This window comes from Somniosus microcephalus, chromosome 28 (genome assembly GCF_052327205.1).
Source record: "Somniosus microcephalus isolate GS21.2 chromosome 28, FLI_Smic_1.0, whole genome shotgun sequence".
Taxonomy (NCBI): Eukaryota; Metazoa; Chordata; class Chondrichthyes; order Squaliformes; family Somniosidae; genus Somniosus; species Somniosus microcephalus.
In genome coordinates, this window is record NC_141014.1 from 43873796 (window position 1) to 43898272 (window position 24477).

Here is a 24477-nt window from a genome sequence, read left to right on the forward strand (position 1 = left end):
AGTTTTGGTCACCTTATCTGAGGAAGGATGTTCTTGCCATGGAGAGACTGCAGCGAAGATTCACCAGACTGATACCTGGGATGGCAGGAATGACGTATGAGGAGAGATTGGGTCGATTAGGCTTATATTCGCTAGAGTTTAGAAGAATGAGAGGGGATCTCACTGAAACTTAGAAAATTCCAACAGGACTAGACAGACTAGATGCAGGAAGGATGTTCCCGATGGTGGGGGAGTCCAGAACCAGGGGTCACAATCTAAGGATAAGGGGTAAGCCATTAGGACTGAGATGAGGAGGAATTTCTTCACCCAGAGAGTGGTGAACGTGTGGAATTCTTTACCACACAAGGCAGTTGAAGCCAATTCATTAAATATATTCAAGAAGGAGTTAGATATATTTCTTAAGGCTAAAGGGATCAAGGGATATGGGGAGAAAGCAGGGACAGGGTACCGAATTTGGATGATCAGTCATGATCTCATTAAATGGCGGAACAGGCTCGAGGGGCCAAATGGTCTACTCCTGCTCCTATCTTCTATGTTTCTTACTTCTTAACCTTTAGCAGGTACTTTTGCGCTTTGTACGCTATTCTAACAAAGTAGTTAATCCAATTTAAAATGAACTTGTTAAGGTGTGTCAATTGTCCCTTCTTTCTGCTTGAGAGACATCTAGTTTTTCCTTTTGGAAAAAATGCCTAAATGTAATTTCTGACCGTAAGAACCAGTATTAGACATTTTGGCACTGCTTGGGTATTTTTTGTTTCAGAGCTCTCCTAGTTTGCTGAACTGGTAAATTGGCTGCCTGATTTAGGATTGACATACAGCTAGGCAGCCTTTGGGGTTCTCAATTTGCCACATCGCCCATGGGCTAGAAACTCAGCTAGAGATCCTGCGCCTGATTATTATCTAGTGATCCCTGCTTGTAATACCCTCCAAGTTCAAATGGTTACTTGGTCAATCATGAAGAATGGCCACTTGGGTGTGGTCCTAGGAGGTTGCTGGTGCTTGTGAAGTTCAATTTCAACACATGTCCCTGCTTTCCAGAATGAAACTGGAAGGGGTATTTTTAATTGCAATCCTAGCACAGCTTAGTGGAGAAGTGTGAAATTAATTATCAATGTAAGGAACTGGTGCTTCTGGCTTCTGATACATGGGTAATTTTAATCTAAAAAAGGGGTGGGTTTGGGTTGGGTGAGAAGCTCAAATTTTAAAAATTTCAAACCTGACTCCAACCCGCCTTGAACCTGTTCACTTCCAGCTTTAATGGACGCGACTTGGGAGGTCGGCAGGCAACCAATTCGCTCTCAGAAGGCGGGTCAGACGGTAACAGCTGTTAAATAGGCTACGTGCCTCCATTTTAACAAGCTTTTTATTTATAACTAATGTTGGCTGGATTTCCCATGCCTCGGGAAACATGGCAGGTAAAAGGAGGTGAGAAGGGCTGGATTCATAAGGTAAATGCCTTTTTACAGCACTGCTTGTGGGCCAGGAGGAGCAAGAGTGTTTCCCCCCGGCCCAACCAGCTAGTCTGCTTCCAGCTCAACAATCACCAACTCTATGCCCCCCCACCACTGACCACCATCTCGCTCCCCCCCACCACCGACCACCATTTTGCCCCCGACCACCATTTTGCCCCCGACCACCATTTTGCCCCCGACCACCATTTTGCCCCCGACCACCATCTTGCCCCCGACCACCATCTTGTCCCTTCGACCACCATCTCGTCCCCGACTACCATCTCCTCCCCCTGACCACCATCTCCTCCCCCTGACCACCATCTCGCTCCCCCCCAACCACTGACTACCATCTCGCCCCCCGACCACCATCTCACCCCCCCACCACCCCCCCCCCCCCCAAAACCACCATCTCACCCCTCCCCTCCCCATCTCCCCCGGACCACCATCTCGCTCTCCCCCACCACTGACCACCATCTCTCCCTCCTCCTCCCCCCCCCCCCCCAATTATCATCTTACCCTTCCCTTCCCCTCCCCCGGACCACCATCTCGACCCCCACCCCCCACAACCGCCATCTCCCCATGAAATATCGGGGCCATAAAGTTTTTCATCAATAATAGAAATAGCATTTTTTGCTGAGTGAGACAGTTTTGTTTTGTTTACCTACTGATGCTATGTGGACAATGTGTGATTCTGATGGAAAGCATCTCCCTTGTCCTTTCAGAACTGGTGTGTGAAATTATAGCAAAAGACTCTATTGAGAACTCAACTGAGATGAGTATCTGCTCAGAGGAAGATGTTCTAAATTGCACATTTGAATCCTGTGATACCGAAGGGAAAGGTAACATACACTTGCTTGAAGTGATTACTAAGCTGTAATCTAATCAAAAGATTTAGATGCCAAAAACTTCAGTCTAGCTCTACAGAGGTTATACTATACAATGTACCAGTTATACTATACTTGGAATTGTGTTCAATTATGGTTACATACTACAAAAAGGAGGTACATGAATTGGAGAGAGTGCAGACATGAACAGCAGGAATGATCCTGAGTGTAAAGGGGCTGAGCCATGAGGTAAAGTTAGAGAAGCACGAGCTCTACAATCTAAAGAAAAAGGTTATAACGGGGCACTTCATCAAGCCATATCAAATACTATATGGTATAGATCTACAGGATAAAGCCAGAATATTACTTCAAAGTAAGCCAGGCTAAATAGGTATTTAAATGAGTGAAAAGTAAATTTAAAACAGATATTAGAAGAACTTATTTATTCAAAGGGAGATAAATGTTTGGATAATTCACCAGATAGGTTGGTGGAGACAAAGATAGTAGGGACATTTAAAATGCAGTTGGATGTTAGGGTGGGGAGAGTTGTGGTACTAGAGGGAGGGACTTTGATGGACCAAATTACCATTTCTCATCCTGGACTGTTCTTATGCTCCAGTGTACAGTCTATTGTAAAAGTTGATTGCATTTTAAACCTACTGTTTTTCAGTGGTTAATGGAGCCCAGCCTTGACTGTCCCTCTTGTGTCTGTAGGGGAAGTATACGTATCCAGAATCATTGGATATCTGGAAGATGTAACAGGTCAAAGCTGTGAGAAAGGGCAGCTAAGATTGCTGCACAAAATGCTAAATCCTGAAGAAAGGGACATTGCTGTGAACTTAGGAACCTTCCACAACATCATGAAGCAGTGGATAGCTGAATGCAGACAGGAGGGGTAACTACCATAGTTTACACATAGACTGTGTATACACTATTGCAAAATGGTGTTGCGTATATTATTAGAAGCTTTGATAAATGGTAAAATATTGTTATGAAGTTCAACATTTCTGACATGGGATGGATAATTCACTAATGTATCCAAGTTTAATCTGAATTTGAATTCATCCTAAGGAATGAAAATATGAGTATATTTTCTTTTGGCACCCTCCGCCGGGTGCTTGAAAGATGCAGTGTATCTGAGATGCGCTGTGCTTGTTAGAGGGGAGTTGCCCATAAATTTCCTGTCCTAGGCGACTTGCGCGGAAAGCAGCATCTAGAAGGCCCTGGGACCCACATATCATTTGGAGAGGGGTTTAAAAATGAGGAATCAACTTGCCTGCCAAAATCTTTGGATTGCCCCAGAACCCTTGCAGACTCTGTGGTCTGTGGGAATCCCAGCACAAGCATTAATGTTACCTTTCTACAGATGCACCTCTGCTGAGGTTTCCAATGGTTGACTGAGGAGGAAAATTAAGTGGGCTTTATTTTTCTCCTTATCTTTACATTGGGACTGTACCAATTCCAGGCATTGGTGATGGAGACTTGAAAGACCTAACAGCTCTCTGTCCCTTTTTTTGTCTTTGTTGCGCCTGGGAACTAAAGCCCTGGTTTTTAACCTAACCCAAGAATGGAGTGGATTTGGGTCAGATGCTTGGTTTACAACCTGCTCAATTTTATGCTCCATTGACTTCAATCGTTAATGAGTTCCAGGAGCTAACTGACCACGAGGTACATTACCCAAAATCCCAGCTACCTTTTCTATGCAGCAATATCAGCCTCCCCCAGGAACTTATCCAGCTCACTTTTGAACATTTGCAGAGAATCTGCATCGACTGCATGAGCCAGAAGCCTATTCCAAAAGTTAATTAATCTCTGGTAAAACAAAAACCAAGACCCCCCCCATTAAAACCCATGTTTTTGATCAAACATTTGGTCACACTTTTAATGTCTCCTTTGGCTTGGTATCTTTTCTTTGATTATGCCTCTTTGAAGTGCCTTGGGAACGTTTATCTACATTAAAGGTGCTATATAAATGCAAGTTGTTATTGTCTGAAGCTCTTTGGGATGTTTCCACAACATATGATAAGGTGCTATTCAAATATAACTCCTTTTAGATGTTCCTCCTAGTGAGCAAAATGGATTACAGTTAACTGTAAAGTCACTTTCTGGCCATTTTGCACTACCACTAACGAGGAATAGAGCAGGAAGTCTGTCTTTGTGGAAAGGAGGAATGGGTCTAGGCTGCAAATACCATCTCAGCACCCACTTCTCACTCAGATAGCACTTGAGCACATGGCTGGAGATCTGGCTCTTTCAAGCAGCCTCACTATTCCTGAAGAATAAACTGTTCGAAATAAAAGAACAAAAAATAAGAAGTGTTCTGATGGTTCATTGGTTAAATGCATTTCTTAGTGATACTGAGCCATATAGATTAGGAAAGTCTCTGGTTTGTCATGAGACTTGATTTTAGAGAGGTGGTAAGGCTGGTATACACTTTCCAGTGTTTAAATTGTAAAGGAGCTAATGACTTGACTATTAACAATGTAATCTCTCTAGGCTCTCCAGTGGAAAGAATGAAGAGGCCACATCCATAGAAAACATTTGTATTTTGCAGACAGGTTTGTATGATGCTATACCAATCTTTAAATGTTAATTGGTGAAGAGAGGGTAACGAGGATGATATTTTCAGTTTTAGGGGTTTGTATCCACTGGCCACTGAAGGCTTGAAGATCTGCATATAATGTTGAAGCAAGATAACAGATGCCTATAGCGATTATATATTCAAAAATTAGACCTGTTGAACTTTCTGAAATTATTTTATAGGGCTAATTCTGCATCCCAGCTCTTAGCTGTGCTCACAGGGAACATAGTTTGGAGAATCATTGCTACCATTTTCTATTTCTGACCCATTTTCCTTTGAGTGTGGCTTCTCCTCTGGAATCATGGGATTTCAGAATTAACCCTTGTGTTTAATGGTTGTTGGCTTTTAACTAATTTAAAAAAACAATGTTTTTCCAGATAAGAAATCTGATACAACTTCAGGGCAACTGGAAGGGTATGGAGGTGATGTGAACAGAGGAAACCTGTAAGTATCTGTGTAACTATTGGACTTGAAATTGGCAACAATGAAACCAGTCAGTTTAGTAGTGAACCAGTAACAGTAGGCGTGTGTGTGGACCACACTGACCACCAGTAAATGTATCGTAACACCAGTGTGCACACAATGCACTACTGTGAAAGCTTTATTTTATAAACTGACTGAATAAATATGTGTGTATATGGTACATAAGAACATAAAAAAACTTGTGACCCGTGCCTAATTTTCTTCTCCGACCTTGCTCACTAATGTAGGTGGGCTGCCAGCACTGTTAGCACCGTTTATTGGTAGCCCACCTCTGGGAGGAAGAAAATCACACGCTGCTGCAACATTGAAGTGGCTACAGAATGTTGTGCAACCATTTTGATCCTAAGTCAAGTTGGAGAACCAGAAAATGTCAGAGTCAAGTTATTTGGGCCAGAGCGCCTCAGAACTTTCAGAGACACAGTGGAAGTCTTGCTGTCAGATTTCAGCAGAGGAGGAACCAGATTTTGGGAATGATGGGGAGGAGCCCCACGAAGGCTGTCGTGATGGCCCAATGGAATGGGGTGGCCATGGCAGTGACTGCCACCTCCAGCACCCCATTGACATGAAAGCAATGCCAGAAGGAGTTCAATGACCTCATCAAGTTGGCCAGGCTTAGAAGATATATTACTTACTTCAAACACGGCTTTCTTTGTAGCAGATTTGTCTTTAGTACCAATCTTGCCCTCTGTGTGTGCCACACAATGTAGTTCATCCCTGAAATGCCCATGAAGTAGGAGCAGAAGTAGGCCATACGGCATCTCGTGCCTACTCCGCCATTCAATAAGATCATGGCTGATCTTCTACCTCAACTCCACTTTCCTGCCCTATCCCCATATCCCCAAGAAGCACGAGACCCTTCACATCCCTGTCTCTTCCTGCAACCTATTCCTTTGCTTACAGCCTTAGAATCCTGGTGGAATTGAGTGAGAGACCCTGTTGCCACTTTCCTGCACCTGTCCATATACCCATTAAGGATGCTCACTTACTCCTGGATGTAATTCCATAAACTGGAAATCCAAATGCATTCACACTGTCAACTTTCTGTTAAAAGAGAAGACTGCTTTCAACAACAACAACTTGTATTTATAGAGCACCTTGTCCCAAGGCGCTGCACAGGAGTATTTTAAGACAAAATATTTGACACCGATCCACATTAGGATAAATTAGGGCAGGTGACCAAAAGCTTGGTCAAAGAGGTAGGTTTTAAGGAGCGTCTTAAAGGAGGAAAGAGAGGTAACGAGGCGGACAAGTTTAGGCAGGGAATTCCAGAGCATAGGGTCTAGGCACCAGAAGGCACGACCACCAAAGGTTGAGTGATTATAATCAGTGATCCTCAAGAGGGCAGAATTAGAGGAGCGCAGATGATGTCACCAAGGGGCAACATGTAGATGAGAAATAGGAGGGGACCAAGGATAGATCCTTGGGGGACACCAGAGGTAATGATGCGGGAGCGGGAAGAGAAGCCGTTGCAGGTGATTCTCTGGTTACGATTGGATCCCAGGCAGTGAAGTACCACCAGGGGGAAGATTTCAACTAACAGAAAACAGAGTCGGGATAAATGGGTCATTTTCCGGTTGGCAAACTGTAACTAGTGGGGTGCCGCAGGGATCAGTGCTGGGGCCTCAACTATTTACAGTCTATATTAATAACTTGGATGAAGGGACCGAGTGTAATGTAGCCAAATTTGCCGATGATACAAAGATAGGTGGGAAAGCAAATTGTGTGGCGGACACAAAGACTCTCCAAAGGGATATAGATAGGCTAAGTGAGTGGGCAAAAATCTGGCAGATGGAGTATAATGTGGGAAAATGCGAGGTTCTGCATTTTGGTAGGAATAATAAAAACGCAAATTATTATTTAAATGGGGAGAGATTACAAAATGCTGAGGTACAGAGGGATCTGGGGGTCCTTGTACATGAATCACAAAGTTAACATGCAGGTACAGCAAGTAATTAGGAAGGCAAATGGAATGTTAGCCTTTATTGCAAAGGGAATGGAGTATAAAAGCAGGGAAGTCCTGTTACAACTGCACAGGGTGTTGGTGAGAGCACAACTGGAGTACTGCGTACAGTTTTAGTCTCCTTATTTAAGGAAGGATATACTTACATTGGAAGCAGTTCAGAGAAGGTTCACTAGGTTGATTCTGGAGATGAAGGGGTTGTCTTATGAAGAAAGGTTGAGCAGGTTGGGCCTATACTCATTGGAGTTCAGAAGAATAAGAGGGGATCTTATTGAAACATATAAGATTCTGAAGGGGCTTGACAGGGTAGATGCAGAGAGGATGCTTCCCCTTGTGATGGAATCTAGAACTAGGGGGCTTAATTTCAGAATAAGGGGGCACCCATTTAAAACGGAAATGAGGAGGAATTTCTTCTCTCAGAGGGCTGTGAATCTTTGGAATTCTCTTCCCCAGAGAGCCGTGGAGGCTGGGTCATTGAATATATTTAAGGTGGAGATAGACAGATTTTTAAATGGTAAGGGAGTCAAGGGTTATGGGGAGCGGGCAGGGAAGTGGAGTTGAGGCCAAGATCAGATCAGCCATGATCTTATTGAATGGCGGAGCAGGCTTGAGGGCCAAATGACCTACTCCTGCTCCTACGTCTTATGTTCTTATGTTCAAAGGTTCCATTCTCTTGCCCCACTTGAAGATGAAGCCTGAAATTGCTAGCAAGCAAATTGAGGAGCAGTTGGAGAAATAGGGAGAGGTGCGAGCTGCAGATTGATGAGGGTACAACTGTACTCTACTGCAGCTGATCAAATACAATTTGACAGTCCAATTTGTTCTGACAGTGTTTTGACTACTGGCCATCGATACAACTTCTGCTAACCTCCCTTTTTCTGTCACCATCACGGGATTGGGGGCAATATACTGGCATGGGTGGAAGATTGGCTATCTAACAGAAAACAGAGGGTTGGGATAAATGGTTCATTCTCGGGTTGGCAATCAGTAACTAGTGGTGTTCCGCAGGGGTCAGTGCTGGGACCCCAACTCTTTACAATCTATATTAACGATTTGGAGGAAGGGACCGAGTGCAACGTATCCAAGTTTGCCGACAATACAAAGATGGGAGGGAAAGCAGTGAGTGAGGAGGACAGAAAAAACCTGCAAAAGGACATAGACAGGCTAAGTGAGTGGGCAGAAATTTGGCAGATGCAATATAATGTTGGAAAGTGTGAGGTTATGCACTTTGGCAGAAAAAAATCAAAGAGCAAGTTATTATCTAAATGGAGAGAAACTGCAAAGTGCTACAGTACAAAGGGATCTGGGGGTCCTGGTGCATGAAACACAGAAGGTTAGTATGCAGGTACAGCAGGTGATCAGGAAGGCCAATGGAATCTTGGCTTTTATTGCAAGGGGGATAGAGTATAAAAGCAGGGAAGTCTTGCTGCAGTTATACAGGGTATTGGTGAGGCCACACCTGGAATACTGCGTACAGTTTTGGTTTCCATATTTAAGAAAAGACATACTTGCTCTCGAGGCAGTTCAGAGAAGGTTCACTCGGTTGATTCCGGAGATGAGGGGGTTGACTTATGAGGAAAGGTTGAGTAGGTTGGGCCTCTACTCATTGGAATTCAGAAGAATGAGAGGTGATCTTATCGAAACATATAAGATTGTGAGGGGGCTTGATCGGGTGGATGCGGTGAGGATGTTTCCACTGATGGGTGAGACTAGAACTAGGGGGCATAATCTTAGAATAAGGAGCTGCCCTTTCAAAACTGAGATGAGGAGAAACTTCTTCACTCAGAGGGTAGTAAATCGATGGAATTTGCTACCTCAGAGAGCTGTGGAAGCTGCGACATTAAATAAATTTAAAACGGAGATAGACAGTTTCCTAGCTGATAAGGGAATAAGGGGTTACGGGGAGCGGGCAGGGAAGTGGATGTGAGTCTAGGTTCGGATCAGCCATGATCCTATTGAATGGCGGAGCAGGCCCGAGGGGCCGTATGGCCTACTCCTGCTCCTACTTATGTTCTTATGTTATGTTCTTATGTTATGTTCTTATGTAATCCCAGCAAAAAGCAAAGGAAGATCAGGTAGAGGAAATGGGAACCTCATATTTGTCAGCTTCCATTCCACTGTCACCCATCCCATCATTGCCTGACACGAGCACCAGCACAGACGTCCATGCACACTGGCCTAGGCAGTTAGAATGAGGGACAACACATGGTGAAACACCAAGCACAACTAGTGAAGAATATATAGGTGGCACCTGAGGATAGAAAAATAGGAGCAGGAGTCGGCCATTCGGCCCTTCGCGCCTGCTCCGCCATTCAGTATGATCATGGCTGATCCTCTATCTCAATACCATATTCACGCTCTCTCCCCATACCTCTGGATATAGATGTTGGTCTCTGGAGAGGCTGCAGACACAGGCTGAAGAGCCTCAGGGTGCAGATCTCTGAGGTTCTGCTTTTTATAAAAGGCCTTGAGCAGAGCATTAAATGCATGTGCTGGAAGTTGAGACAGCGTTGCACAAATTGTGGCAGATTGTGATGTAGTTAGAGGAGTCCTCTAACTGCATCTGCAGCACTGTAATGGATGTATGCACAGCTATTCAGTTAACCCTGGAGTGTGCAGCAGCTCCAGCAAAAGATGCGTTGCATCCCCCAATTGGATTCAATAAACTCCACGTGTGCACCAAGGATCTCATTATGTCAGTAATTGTGTTAATGTTTGGCTTTGTTCATATCAGAAAGGTTACTGGCATAGTAAACCTTCTGAGATGCATATCTTGTTGCAAATTGTTGCCTGAATTTATCATTTTCTTTGCATTGAAGTTGCATTGTTTGGGACCCAGTGACCCATGTTTATGTCGACATCAGAAAACTGGAGTCACTTTGGAAGTTTGCCCGAGGAAACATTCCTCAGCACAGACTTGAATCCTACAAATAAATCTCTCCCGTCTCCATGTGGCTTAGATGGACTTAACTGTTGTAAGAACACATTCATTCTGTACCAGACTCCCATTCAGCCCATCATATCATGTCTGTGCTTCATTAAGATGGAGAATGAAGTAGTTGACTCAGAGACTAGGGTCCTCAATTTAAATAAAGGAAACCACGATGGTCTGAGGCGCGAGTTGGGTAGGATTGATTGGGGAATGTCATTCAAGGGGTTGACGGTGGATAGGCAATGGCAAACATTCAAAGACCGCATGGATGAACTACAGAATTTGTTCATCCCAGTTTGGCATAAAAATAAAACAAAAAATGGTGACTCAACCGTGGCTAACAAGGGAAATTAGGGATAGCATAAGATCCAAGGAGAGGACATATAAATTGGCCAGAAAAAGCAGTAAACCTGAGGATTGGGAGCAGTTTAGGATTCAACAAAGGAGGACAAAGGGATTAATTAAGAAGGGGAAAATAGAAGATGAGAGTAAGCTTGCAGGGAACATGAAAACTGACTGTAAAAGATTTTATAGATATGTGAAGAGAAAATGATTGGTGAAGTCAAACGTAGGTCCCTTGCAGTCAGAATCAGGGGAATTTATAATGGGGAACAAAGAAATGGCAGACCAATTAGATACATATTTTGGTTCTCTCTTCACAAAGGAGGACACAAATAACCTCCCAGAGATGTCGGGGAACATAGGGTCTGATGAAAGGGAGGAACTGAAAGAAATCAGTATTTGTAGGGAAATGATGTTAGGGAAATTGATGGGATTGAAGGCCAATAAATCCCCAGGGCCTGATAATCTACATCCTAGGGTACTTAAGGAAGTGGCCCTAGAAATAGTAGATGCATTGCTGATCATGTTCCAACATTCGATGGAATCTGGAACAGTACCCGTGAATTGGAGGGTAGCTAATGTTACCCCACTATTCAAAAAGGGTGGTAGAGAGAAAATGGGGAATTACAGACCGGTAAGCCTGACATCGGTAGTGGGGGAAATGCTAGAGTCCATTATAAAAGATGCAATAGCAGAGCACTTGGAAAACAGTGACAGGATCGGACAAAGTCAACATGGATTTACAAAAGGTAAATCGTGCTTGACTAATCTACTGGAATTTTTTGAGGATGTAACTGGTAAAATAGATAAGGGAGAACCAGTGGATGTGGTGTATTTGGACTTTCAGAAGGCTTTCGATAAGGTCCCGCATAAGAGATTAGCGTGTAAAGTTAAGGCACATGGGATTGGAGGCAAGGTATTGACTTGGATAGAGAACTGGTTGGCAGACAGAAAGCAGAGTTGGAATAAACGGGTCTTTTTCCGAGTGGCAGGCAGTGACTAGTGGGGTACCGCAGGGATCGGTCCTTGGACCCCAGCTATTCACAATATATATTAATGATCTAGACAAGGGAACTAGATGTAATATCTCCAAATTTGCAGACGACACAAAGCTGGGTGGGGTGCTGTGAGGAGGATGCCGAGAAACTCCAGTATGATTTGGACAGGTTGGGTGATTGGGCAGATGCAATATAACGTGGATAAATGTGAGGTGATCCACTTTGGTGGCAAAAAGAGGAAGGCAGATTATTATCTGAATGGCAATAGATTGGGAGAAGGGGAAGTGCAACGAGACCTGGGTGTCCTTGTGCACCAGTCGCTGAAGGTAAGCATGCAGGTGCAGCAGGCGGTTAAGAAGGCAAATGTTATGTTGGCCTTCGTAGCGAGAGGGTTTGAGTACAGGAACAAGGATGTCTTGCTCCAGTTGTACAGGGCCTTGGTGAGACCACATCTTGAGTAATGTGTGCAGTTCTGGTCACCTTATCTGAGGAAGAATGTTCTTGCCACGGAAGGAGTTCAGCGAAGATTCACCAGGCTGATACCTGGGATGGCAGGAATGACGTATGAGGAGAGATTGGGTCGATTGGGCTTATACTCGCTGGAGTTTAGAAGAATGAGAGGGGATCTCATTGAAACTTATAAAATTCTGACAGGACTGGACAGACTAGATGCTGGAAGGATGTTCCCGATGGTCGGGGAGTCCAGAACCAGGGGTCACAGTCTAAGGATAAGGGGTAGGCCATTTAGGACAGAAATGAGGAGGAATTTCTTCATCCAGAGAGTGGTGAACCTGTGGAATTCTCTACCACAGAAGGCAGTAGAGGCCAATTAATTAAATATATTCCAGAAGGAGTTGGATATATTTCTTAAGGCTAAAGGGATCAAGGGGTATGGGGAGAAAGCAGCGACTGTGTACTGAATTTGGATGATCAGCCATGATCGCATTGAATGGCAGAGCAGGCTCGAGGGGTCGAATGGCCTACTCCTGCTCCTATCTTCTATGTTTCTATGTGCTGGCTCTTTGCTAGAGAAAGCCAAAATTAATCTCGCTGTCTTCCCCTAGACCTGTATCATCATCTGCTGTTTAGATGGGTGCTTCTTACCTTTGTTGTCACTCCTGGCAGATACATGTACATTCTGATGGATGGCGATGTGGCATAATGTTTCTGGGCCCACCCCACTACCATCTGGGGTCAGGCACAATGGAATTGGATGATCCAACTCATTGTGCTTCTTTCTTGTGGACCAGTGATTTCTATCAACTGCAGCTCCTACTTGTCTGGCGGCTCACATTTTTTTCATTTTTATGGGCCAGTAGATAAGGAAGACAGAAAGCTTTGAATGAGTCAAAGGAGGAAAGGAAACAAATGTATGCCTAAAGTGAGGAAGTGGTTGGCTTGAAGCTTCAGTACTGTACAAAGCTTTGGTACAGCATGGTCCATGGCTTGCTCTCCTCTCTTGAGCATGCTGAGTCTTGGTAGGGTAAGATTCCATTGGTGCCTGCAGCTGTCCAGTAACTCATCCAAGCGGCCATTTTCAGTATGTGTCAAAAGGCAATTCAACCGCTGAAAGAAAGAACTTTCATTTATATAGCATTTTCCACATCTTCAGGATGTTCCAAAGCGCTTCACAGTAAATTAATTACTTTGAATTGTGGTCATTGTTATGTTAGCAGATGCGGCAGCCAATTTGCACACAGTAATGTCCCACAAAAAGATAAAGAACAAGCTATTATTTTTTGATGTTGATTGAAGGGTAAATGTTGAGCAGGACCCTCGGAGCATTCACTGCTTTTCTTTGAATAGTAACATGGGAGGCTAGATTCTCCTCCATGATCCTGCTTGAAATGAGGTTGGATAGCAGTGGAGAATGAGGCAGTTCTGGCAGAGAGGCCTGCCGCTACCTCATTGCCCCAACCCCAATTTTGTTCCTGCTGCCCCATGACCAGGACTGGTGCTGGCTACTTCTTCCCAGTCCATTGCATGCAAATGCTGGTGGGGAGCAGGCCCCAGGTCCCCTCACATCCATTACAGTTACTGCTACTTCCCAGGACTGTCATGTGGAAGTTTGCAGCATGTCCAGGGTAGTGGTTATAGTAGCCCCAGGGTCAGAAATGGAGGGAGACGGCTGAAGAAAGGCTTCCTCTCCGTCCATATACACCTCCCCATTCACTTACCTATATAGACCTTGGTTTCCGACGAGGCCTACAAGGCTGGAGCTCGATTGATCTTTGGGGCCAACTGACACTTTAAATATCCAGTTGCCTCTCCAGGTGCTGCAGCGGCAATGCCACTGCAGAACCATTTAGGATTTTTCAACCCGGCAGTGGCTGGCTTCCTCTTGTCACAAGCTTGCCAGGAACCCGCTCTACATAGCCAATGACCCTGGACCCAGGGAAGTGGGTCAGGGCTGGGGTGAAGTAGGAGTGATGGGTGGAGGTCTAATTCTGCTACTATTCCACCCCAATTAGGAGAATCTCGACCAGAATCTTTTACATTCATCTGAATAGGTAGAGTGAGCCTGAGTTTAATATCTCATCCAAATTTTGGCATATCCGACTATGCAGCCCTCCCTCGTTACTGCACTGAAGTGTTAGCCTAGATTTTGTGCTCAAACTGTGGAGTGGGGCTTGAAGTCATGACTTTCTGATTCAAGCGAGAGTTATACCATTCTTAATCAAGCTTCCATAGAGAATATTAGAGCTGAACACAATCGTGTCCTCAGCCGATGCCCGCACATGCATACTTTCTAGTAGGGCTCACTGGATGTAGCAACCCAGTTTTTTTCCAGCTCTATAGTCCTGAAATCCGCTGTAATGCCTCTAGTTCCACCCGAGCTAAGATCAGCTAACTCACCAGTCTTCTGATCTGTAGGACTTAATTATGTCACCTGAACCTGGGGCTAGTCGGAAAAGCTATATTTTGCAGATTTGAGATTCTATTACATAAGAACATAAGAAATAGGAGCAGGAGTAGGCCAATCGGCCCCTCGAGCCTGCTCCGCCATTCAATAAGATCATGGCTGATCTGATCCTAACCGCCAATCTACTATCACAGAACCATCTCCTGAATCTAACAGAATTAGACACACGAACTAGGAGCAGGATCAGGTTACACGGCCCCTGGGCCCGCTCCGCTACCCACAGGGCCATGACCGATCCGAACCTAGACTCATGTCCAAATTCCTGCCTGCTCCCTGTAACCCTTAATTCCCTTTACTTCTAGGAAACTGTCTATTTCTGTTTTAAATTTATGTAATGATGTAGCTTCTACAGCTTTTTGGGGCAGCATATTCCATGGACCTACCACCCTCTGAGTGAAGTAGTTCCTCCTCATCTCAGTTTTGAAAGAGCAGCCCCTTATTCTAAGACTATGCCCCCTAGTTCTAGTTTCACCCATCATCGGGAACATCCTCCCCGCATCCACCCGATCCAACCCCTTCACAATCTTATATGTTTCAATAAGATCGCCTCTCATTCTTCTGAACTCCAATGAGTAGAGTCCCAATCTACTCAACCTCTCCTCATACGTCCATCCCCTCATCCCCGGGATTAACCGAGTGAACCTTCTTTGTACTGACTCGAGAGCAAGTATGTCTTTTCTTAAGTATGGACACCAAAACTGTATGCAGTATTCCAGGTGCGGTCTCACCAATACCTTGTACAACTGAAGCAATACCTCCCTATTTTTATATTCTATCCCCCTAGCAATGAAAGCCAACATTCCATTGGTCTTCTTAATCACTTGCTGCACCTGCATACTAACCTTTTGAGTTTCGTGCACCAGGACCCCCAGATCCCTTTGTACTTCAGGACTTTCCAGTTTCTTGCCATTAAGATAATAACTTGCTCTACGATTTTTCCTGCCAAAGTGCATAACCTCACACTTTCCAGTATTGTATTCCATCTGCCAAATCTCTGCCCACTTACTTAGCCTGTCTATGTCCCCTTGCAGGTTTTTTATGTCCTCCTCACTCACTACTTTCCCCCCCATCTTAGTATCATCTGCAAACTTTGATATGTTACACTCGGTCCCCTCCTCCAAATCGTTAATATAGATTGTAACTGACCTCTGCGGAACACCACTAGTTACTGATTGCCCGTCTGAGAATGAACCATTTATCCCAACTCTCTGCCTTCTGTTAGATAGCCAATCCTCTATCCATGCCAGAATATTACCCCCAATCCCGTGATTTTTATCTTAAGCAATAATCTTTTGTGTGGCACCTTGTCAAATGCCTTTTGGAAGTCTAAATACACTACGTCCACTGGTTCCCCTTTATCCACCCTATATGTTACTTCCTCAAAGAACTCCAGCAAATTTGTCAAACATGACTTCCCCTTCATAAAACCATGCTGACTTTGTCCTATTAAATTATGATTATCCAAATGTCCTGTTACTGTCTCCTTAATAATGGACTCCAAAATTTTACCTACCACAGATGTTAGGCTAACCGGTCTATAGTTTCCAGCCTTCTGTCTACTGCCCTTTTTAAATAAGGGTGTTACATTAGCAGTTTTCCAGTCTGCCGGGACCTTTGCTGAGTCCAGGGAGTTTTGGAAAATTATTACCAATGCATCCACAATCCCTACCGCCACTTCCCTCAAGACCCTAGGATGTAAGCCATCCGGTCCAGGTGATTTATCCGCCTTGAGTCCCATTATTTTACCGAGTACCACTTCCTTAGTGATTTTGATCGTGTTTAGCTCCTCCCCCCCCCCCATAGCCCCCTGTTTGTCCAGTGTTGGGATATTCTTAGTGTCCTCTACTGTAAAGACTGATACAAAATATTCATTCAGTGTTTTTGCCATCTCCATATTTCCCACCATTAATTTCCCAGTCTCATCCTCTAAGGGACCAACATTTATTTTAGCCACCCTTTTTCTTTTTATATAACTATAAAAACTCTTACTATCTGTTTTTATATTTTTTGCTAATTTACTTTCATAATCTATCTTCCCTTTCTTAATCAATCTTTTTGTTATTTTTTGCTGTCTTTTAAAGTTTTCCCAATCCTCTATCCTCCCACTAGATTTGGCTACCTTATATGCCCTTGTTTTTAGTCGAATACTATCCTTAACTTCTTTACTTAGCCAGGGATGGCTGTCTTTTCTTTTACACCCTTTTCTTCTCAGTGGAATATATATTTTTTGGAAGTTGTAAAATAACTCCTTAAATGCACACCACTGATCATGTATCGTCTTACCCTTTAATTTATTTTCCCAATCCACTCTACTCAATTCCGCTCTCATACCTTCATAGTCTCCTTTATTCAAGCTTAGCGCGCTTGTTTGAGATCCAACCTTCTCACCCTCTAATTGAATATGGAATTCAACCATGTTATGGTCACTCATTCCAAGGGGATCCTTTACTAGGACATTTTTAATTAATCCTGTCTCGTTACACAGGACCAGATCTAAGGTTGCTTGCGCCCTGGTCGGTTCAGTTACATACTGCTCAAGAAACCCATCCCTAATACACTCAAATGAACTCATCCTCAAGGCAGCCCTGCCCAATTTGATTTGTCCAATTAATATGATAGTTAAAATCCCCCATAATTATAGATGCTCCCTTATTACAAGCCTCAACTATTTCCTGATTGATACTCCGTCCAACAGAGTTGCAACTGTTCGGAGGCCTATAGACTACGCCCACTGGTGTTTTTTCCCCTTATTATTCCTTACCTCCACCCAAACTGTTTCATTATCCTGATCTTTTGACCCAATATCATTTCTCTGTATTACAGTGATTCCTTCCTTTATTAACATAGCCACCCCACCTCCCCTTCCTTCCTGCCTGTCCTTCCTGATCGTTAAATAACCTGGTATGTTTAATTCCCAGGCATTGTCACCCTGCAGCCATGTTTCTGTAATGGCCACAAGATCATACCCATATGTAGTTATTTGTGCCATTAACTCGTCTATTTTGTTACGAATGCTACGTGCATTCAGATAGAGAACTTTCAAATATGTTTTGTGACACTTAGTTCCTGCTTTTGCCCTTTTTATTACTTTACCTTTTACTCCATACCTTCTGCCCCTTCCTGACACGCTCTGGTTTTTAATTTCCCCACTGCTACCTAAGTCTATGACCTTCTCTGTTGTCATTTTTATTATTTGCTCTCTAGGAACCTCCCCCTAACTAGTTAGTTTAAAGCCCTCTCTACAGCCCTAGTTATATGATCCGCCAGGACTCTAGTCCCAGCACTGGCCAAGTGAAGCCCGTCCCAACGGAACAGCTCCCTCCTGCCCCAGTACTGGTGCCAGTGTCCCAGGAAGCAAAACCCATTTCTCCCACACCAGTCTTTGAGCCACGCATTTAGCTCTCTAATTTTATTTGTCCTAGCCAAATTCGCACATGGCTCAGGTAATAATCCAGAGATTATTACCCTTGAGGTTCTGTTTTTTAATTTGACCCCTGCTGCTCATACTCCTTTAACAGAACTGGCTTCCTAGTTCTATCTACGTCGTTTGTACCAACATGGACCACGACAACTGGATCCACCCCCTCCCAGTGCAAGTTTCTTTCCAGCCCAGAGGAGATGTCCTTAACCCGTAGGCAACACAGCCTTCGGGACTCTCACTCTTGGCTGCAGAGAACTCTATCTATCCCCCTAATAATACTATCCCCTACCACTACAACATTTCTATTTACTCCCCCCTCTTGAATGGCCCCCCGTTCCACGGTGCTGTGGCCAGGTTGCTCATCCTCCCTGGAGTCCCTGCTCCTGTCCCCACAGGGAGTAAGAACCTCGAACCTGTTGGTCAAGCGTAAGGGCTGCGGCTCCTCCAGCTCTACCTCCTGGATCCCCGTACCTGCCTCACTCGTAGTCACACCGTCCTGTCCCTGACCATGGGCTACATCTGAATTACTTAACTTCATAGGTGTGACCACCTCCTGATACACAGAGTCCAGGTACTTCTCCCCCTCCCTGATGTGTCGCAGTGTCTGAAGCTCAGATTCCAGCTCATCAACACGGAGCTGGAGTTCCTGTAGCAGCAGACACTTGTCACAGACGTAATCACCGTGAGCCTCAATGGGGTTCACCGGCTCCCACATCTCTCAACAGTAGCACATCACCTGCTCCATTCTATGTAATTAATTAAATTTTTTACTGTTAGTTATGGACACCCTCTGCCCGATTTTAGATGCTAGTATCCCCTTTAATTAATTGGATTTAAATTAAATCAATCCCTCTAGTTACACCAGTTAAATGGTTTACCAACAGTCACGCTGCACCAGAAAGGCCTTCTTAACTACAACCCACAGAGTTAAAGTTTGAAAAGAGCACCTAACACCCCACTTACCCTAACTCGCATTTAGCCAAACTCACAGTACTCTCTGCTGACCTCGCACTCAGTGCTTGCTCGCACTAGCAATGGTCTTTTTATACTGTGTGTTTGTTTACAGCCAAATGAGTCACCCCTGCTGATTGGTTAGAAAACTGGTTTTCACTGGCTGCTGTGCCAATTCACTCCTACTGCAGTGTAACCTTGTTTTACTCTTAAACCAACAGAATTCCAAATACTTAACTTTTCCCCTTTACTTAAACTGCTTAAGTAATCTTATCAAGAATGATTTAAAGAGAAATAACAATTAAAGAACTCTCACACTTACCCAAACTCACAGCACTCTCTGCTGACCTCGCACTCAGTGCTTGCTCGCACTAGCAATGGTCTTTTTATACTGTTTGTTTGTTTACAGCCAAATGAGCCACCCCTGCTGATTGGTTAGAAAACTGGTTTTCACTGCCTGCTGTGCCAATTTACTCCTACTGCAGTGTAACCTTGTTTTACTCTTAAACGAACAGAATCCCAAATACTTAACTTTTCCCCTTTACTTAAACTGCTTAAGTAATCTTATCAAGAATTGTAGTGTCCGTGTGTTGATAGAGACACTGGCGACAGGAGTTGGTTCATAGGTGTTTACTAAGCAAAGTCTGGAGGGGTACTAACGGATATAACACAATATACAGGATTATATAGCCCGAGTGGCCATTACCGGCATGACAGCACATATGGGGCTCTTAAAGGCACATACACTACAATTCCTCCCCTTTTAGCTAACCAGTACATCATATTTTAAGTAATTATTAATTACATGTTATAAGAAAAATAATATACACATTGCTGTCGTTAATTAATTATAAGTCAGTCTCTCTGGAGGCTTCCTGACTCGGTCCGGATAACGCCTCGGTGGTGTAGTAGTTTCTGGTGGTGTAGTAGGTTCTTTTGGCAAGGCTGATTCGGCTTGAATGCCAGTGTCGGGTTCATCGGGTTCCAGTATCACCGGATCGGAAGTAGATATGGGTATCTCTACTTCATCGTTTGGCGTATAGAGTTGTGGTGTAGGTTGTCCCTTTTCGGATGACTCTATGATTTGGTCAGCATGGCGCCTTATTATGCTTTCTCCGATGTCCACGGTATACATCAGTGGTCCTAGTCATGTGCAGATAGTTCCAGGCTGCCATTTCTCGGTACGGTAGTCCCGGGCCAAAAATTGTTGACCTATCTAGAAGGTTCTAGTTGGCCTTTCATTCATGCCTTGAAACTGCCGGTTCTCCACGTCCCTTCTGATGTTGGGCTTGACCAAATCCAGCCGGCATCTTAGGTTTCTATTTAAGAACATCATGGCGGGAGTTTGGTTGGTAACCATATGTGTTGCATTCCTGTATGCAAACAAGAAGTTATCCACCTTGTGCTGAAGTTTTATGTCTTCATTACCCATGGCCTTCTTGAAGGTCTGGACAAACCTTTCAGCCAACCCATTGGTGGCGGGATGGTATGGGGCGGACGTGTAGTGCTTAACCCCATTGTTTTTTAAGAACTTCCTGAATTCTTCGGACACAAATTGCGGTCCATTATCAGAACAGATCTGTTCCGGCAGCCCATTCCTGGCAAATATGGTCCTTAATACTGTGATGGTTTTTTCCGTGGTGGTGGAGGACATCTTTATTACCTCCGGCCACTTGGAGTGTGCATCAACCGCGATTAAGAACATTGAGTCCATAAATGGACCAGCAAAGTCGATGTGTACCCTTAGCCAGGGAGATGAGGGCCACTCCCATGGATGTAGAGGGGCTTGTGGTGGAGCGTTTTGGACCTTCTGGCATCCTAGGCAGCTCTTGGTCATTTCTTCGATGTCTCCATCGATACCTGGCCACCATACAAACGCCCTGGCTAGGTTCTTCATTTTCACTCCACCCAGATGCCCCTCGTGAAGCTCCTTTAGCACTTTATCCTGGAGTTTGGGTGGAATCACCACTCTGGATCCACACATCAAGGTTCCTCGGCACACTGACAGCTGTTCTCTTCTTTGCGAGAAGGCTGGCAACAGCGGTTCGCCATGTGCTAGCCATCCCTTCACTGTTAAATCGTAGACCCGTGAGAGAGTCGGGTCATTTATCGTTTCCCTTTCAATGGCAGAATTTGTTACTGGTAGACATTCCACTATGGTAGAGTGGAACATCTCCACTCGGTCTACTGTAGGTGCCTCTTCTACCGTTGGCAACGGTAGGCGCGATAAACCGTCAGCATTCCCATGCTGTTTTGATCCTTTGTATTCTATGTTGTATTGGTGTGCCCCTAGAAAAGGGACCACCTCTGTAGCCTTTGTGCTGTCATAATGGGAACACCCTTTTTAGGGTTGAATATGGAGATGAGGGGTTGATGGTCAGTCAATGAGGTAAATTTTTGTCCGTGTAGGTAATGGATGAATTTCTTCACTCCCCATACCAGGCTGAGTGCTTCCCTGTCGATTTGGGCATAGTTACGCTCAGCTGAGTTCAATGAGCGTGACGCAAAAGCTATCGGCCGTTCCGAGCCATCAGGGAATTTATGTGATAATACTGCTCCTATGCCGTAAGGGGATGCATCGCACGCCAGTCTGATTGGCAGTGATGGGTTGTAATGAGCCAAAACTTCTTTGGATGTGATTAAGTCTTTGCATTTATGGAAGGCACATTTGCAGTCTTCGTTCCATTTCCAAACTACTCCTGTTTGTAGCAGTTCATTAAGAGGGTGTAGAAGAGTTGATAAGTTTGGTAAAAATTTATGATCATTTATTAATCCCAGGAACGACCTTAATTGTGAAACATTTTCAGGTGCTGGGGCTTTCATGACCGCTTCAATTTTTTCAGGTGACTTATGCAACCCTTCTTTATTTATTATGTGGCCACAATATGATATTTGATTTCGGAAAAATTCGCACTTGGGGCGATTTGCTCGTAGGCCCCGTTCTCTCAGCCTAGTGAGCACCTGCTCTAAATTGGCAAGGTGCTCGTTGTCGTTTTCTCCTGTTACAAGGATGTCGTCTAGGTAGCATTGAGTCCCCGGAATCCCTTGGAGGACTTGCTCCATAGCTCTTTGCCAGATAGCTGGAGCGGATGCTACTCCGAAAACCAGTCGATTGTACTGGTACAGACCTTTGTGTGTATTTATCGTGAGATATTTTTTAGAGGCCTCTTCAACCTCCATCTGTAGATATGCCTGTGCCAAGTCAATTTTGGTGAAACGTTTCCCTCCGAATAGTGAGGCGAAAATATCTTCTATCCTCGGAAGAGGATACTGTGCCGTGTGAAGGACCGGGTTTACAGTCACCTTGAAGCCTCCACAGATACGAATTTTTCTCTGTTCTTCAGATTTATCATTCTTCAATGCTTTCTTCATGACTGGGATGATGGGTGTTGCCCACTCGCTCCAATCTATTTTAGATAATACGCCTGCCTTTTCCAAATTCTCCAGCTCTGCCTCGACTGCTGGACGAATTGCGTATGGCACCGGTCTTGCCTTAAAAAACTTGGGAATGGCTGCATCTTCCACTTTTATTGAGGCGGTGATGCCTTTCACAGAATCACAGAATCCCCACAGTGCAGATAGAGGCCATTTCGGCTCATCGAGCCTGCACCGACACATATCCCACCCTATCCCCGTAACCCCACGTATTTAATCCCCTAACACTAAGGGTCAATTTATCATAGCCAAATCAGCCTAACCTGCACATCTTTGGACTGTGGGAGGAAACCAGAGCACCCGGAGGAAACCCACGCAAACATGGGGAGAATGTGCAAACTCCACACAGACAGTCACCCAAGGCCGGATTTGAACCCGGGTCCCTGGCGCTGTGAGGCAACAGTGCTAACCACTATGCCACCGTGCCAAGGTTCCTAGTTTCTCTTGAAACACTTCCTTGGCGTTGGCCAAGATGTCTTTTAATCGTTCAGGTATGACGTCATCATCATTTTTTTTTCTTACTGGTCACCGTCAGTGCCTGAATGGAGTGCCAGTCTAAACGTATTTTCCCGATCCATTCACATCCCAACAGCGGTGGACCACCATCTTGTAGAACGTATAAATACAACTTCTGTATTTCCTTGCCGTTGTATACAACAGGCACCCTTATTTTTCCTTTGGGGTATACTTTCTGCCCCGTACATGTTTTCAAGGTAATGGATGTATCTTTTAAAGGTATATGCGGAAATAGCCGCTCGTAATCCCGTCGATTTATGACGGTCAGAGCTGATCCTGTATCTAGCTCCATTTTAACTGGGGACCCTGCTATTGTGAGGGTAACCCAAATGGTCTGGTAATCTTCTTTGGCAATTACATTATGTAATTTGAGAGAGCTTAGTCTCTTGTTCCCGGAGTCGCTATCGCTCTTCTGGTCTTCGGAGCTACTGTCCGTCATCATTTGTACCTTTCTGTGCTTTTCCTTACTGATTCTTTTCCTGTTAGTGGACTTTTTGTTTCCAGATCGGGACACACGTGTAATGTGTCCCATCTTTCCGCATTGCCTGCATGCTTTGTCCTTGAACCAGCAGTCCCTCTGGTCATGGGTGGATCTGCCGCAGCGATAACATCTCTCGAAACCCCGTGTCATTTCATGGGTGCCGAAGTCCTGTGGCCTTTGCTGTATCTCTGCAGCTCCTCTTGCACTGAAAGCCTTGTCCAGTGTTAAATCTTTCTCAGAAAATAGCCTTTTTTGTGTTTCTACACTTAGGGGACCGCAGACGAATTTGTCTCACAGAGAATCTGCCAGTCCTGCCTCGAATTGGCAGTGTAGGGTGTCAACAATCTCCTTAAAATTCTTGTCCATCGGTTCGGCTGGAGTGATTAAGTTTCGTAACAGCTTGTATGTCAATGCGCCCATTAGATCCAGAAGTACTGAAGCTTTTTTCTCATCTTCTATTCCATTTGCGGTGCAATATACCTCCACTCTTTCCACATATGTGGTCCAATCCTCTACCTCGTTATCAAAAGCATCAATATTGCCAAACATAGGCATTTTAGATATGGCGCTTCCCGCGCTTTTCTTTCTTTTCTGCAGAAAAGATATGGCGCTTCCCGCGCTTTCCTGCCGCTGCTGCCGATGACAACGCTGTTTTCCGCGGTTTCTGTTCTTTCTTTCTTTCTTTATTTACAGTTGGAGACTCGTTCCCGCCGGACTTTCTCTCTAGGTCTGAACGCCGACCTGTTTGCAGCGCCGGCCGTCTCCCGAGTGCTCCCTCCCCGTCTGTTATTGCTTGCCTCCGATTTCGCTGCTTGTCCCAGCTGTAGAGCCAGCCGCTGGAGCCCCAGCCTGACGCCCAGGAAGGATTAGCGCAGTACCTGCCACCAGCTTGGCCAGCTGGTGAAACAACAGCTTCTTTCACTTCTTGATTCTTCTAGACGCCAGAGGAATTGATGTCCTTGAGGTGCTGCCGAATTGCAGGTAAGTCCGTTTCCACTTCGTAGCCACTGTAGTGTCCGTGTGTTGATAGAGACACTGGAGACCGGAGTTGGTTCATAGGTGTTTACTGAGCAAAGTCTGGAGGGGTACTAACGGATATAACACAATATACAGGCTTATATAGCCCGAGTGGCCATTACCAGCATTACAGCACATATGGGGCTCTTAAAGGCACATACA

General features: G+C 44.7%; 1 protein-coding gene across 6 annotated transcripts in view; it reads left to right on the top strand.

Moving 5' to 3' along the window:
- The first annotated feature begins 2016 nt into the window (after window positions 1-2016).
- The window catches only part of LOC147099704 (uncharacterized), a 171841-nt gene continuing 149380 nt past the window's right edge, over window positions 2017-24477 (top strand). For 5 of the 6 annotated variants that reach the window (XM_085969099.1, XM_085969095.1, XM_085969097.1 and 2 more), the window contains exons 1-4: window positions 2017-2290; window positions 2990-3170; window positions 4772-4833; window positions 5234-5300. In XM_085969099.1, the coding sequence (XP_085825225.1) occupies window positions 2119-2290; window positions 2990-3170; window positions 4772-4833; window positions 5234-5300 (482 nt within the window). In that variant the 5' untranslated portion in view covers window positions 2017-2118. The remainder of the gene's footprint in view (window positions 2291-2989; window positions 3171-4771; window positions 4834-5233; window positions 5301-24477) is intronic. The other variant, XM_085969098.1, reaches the window with a different exon arrangement.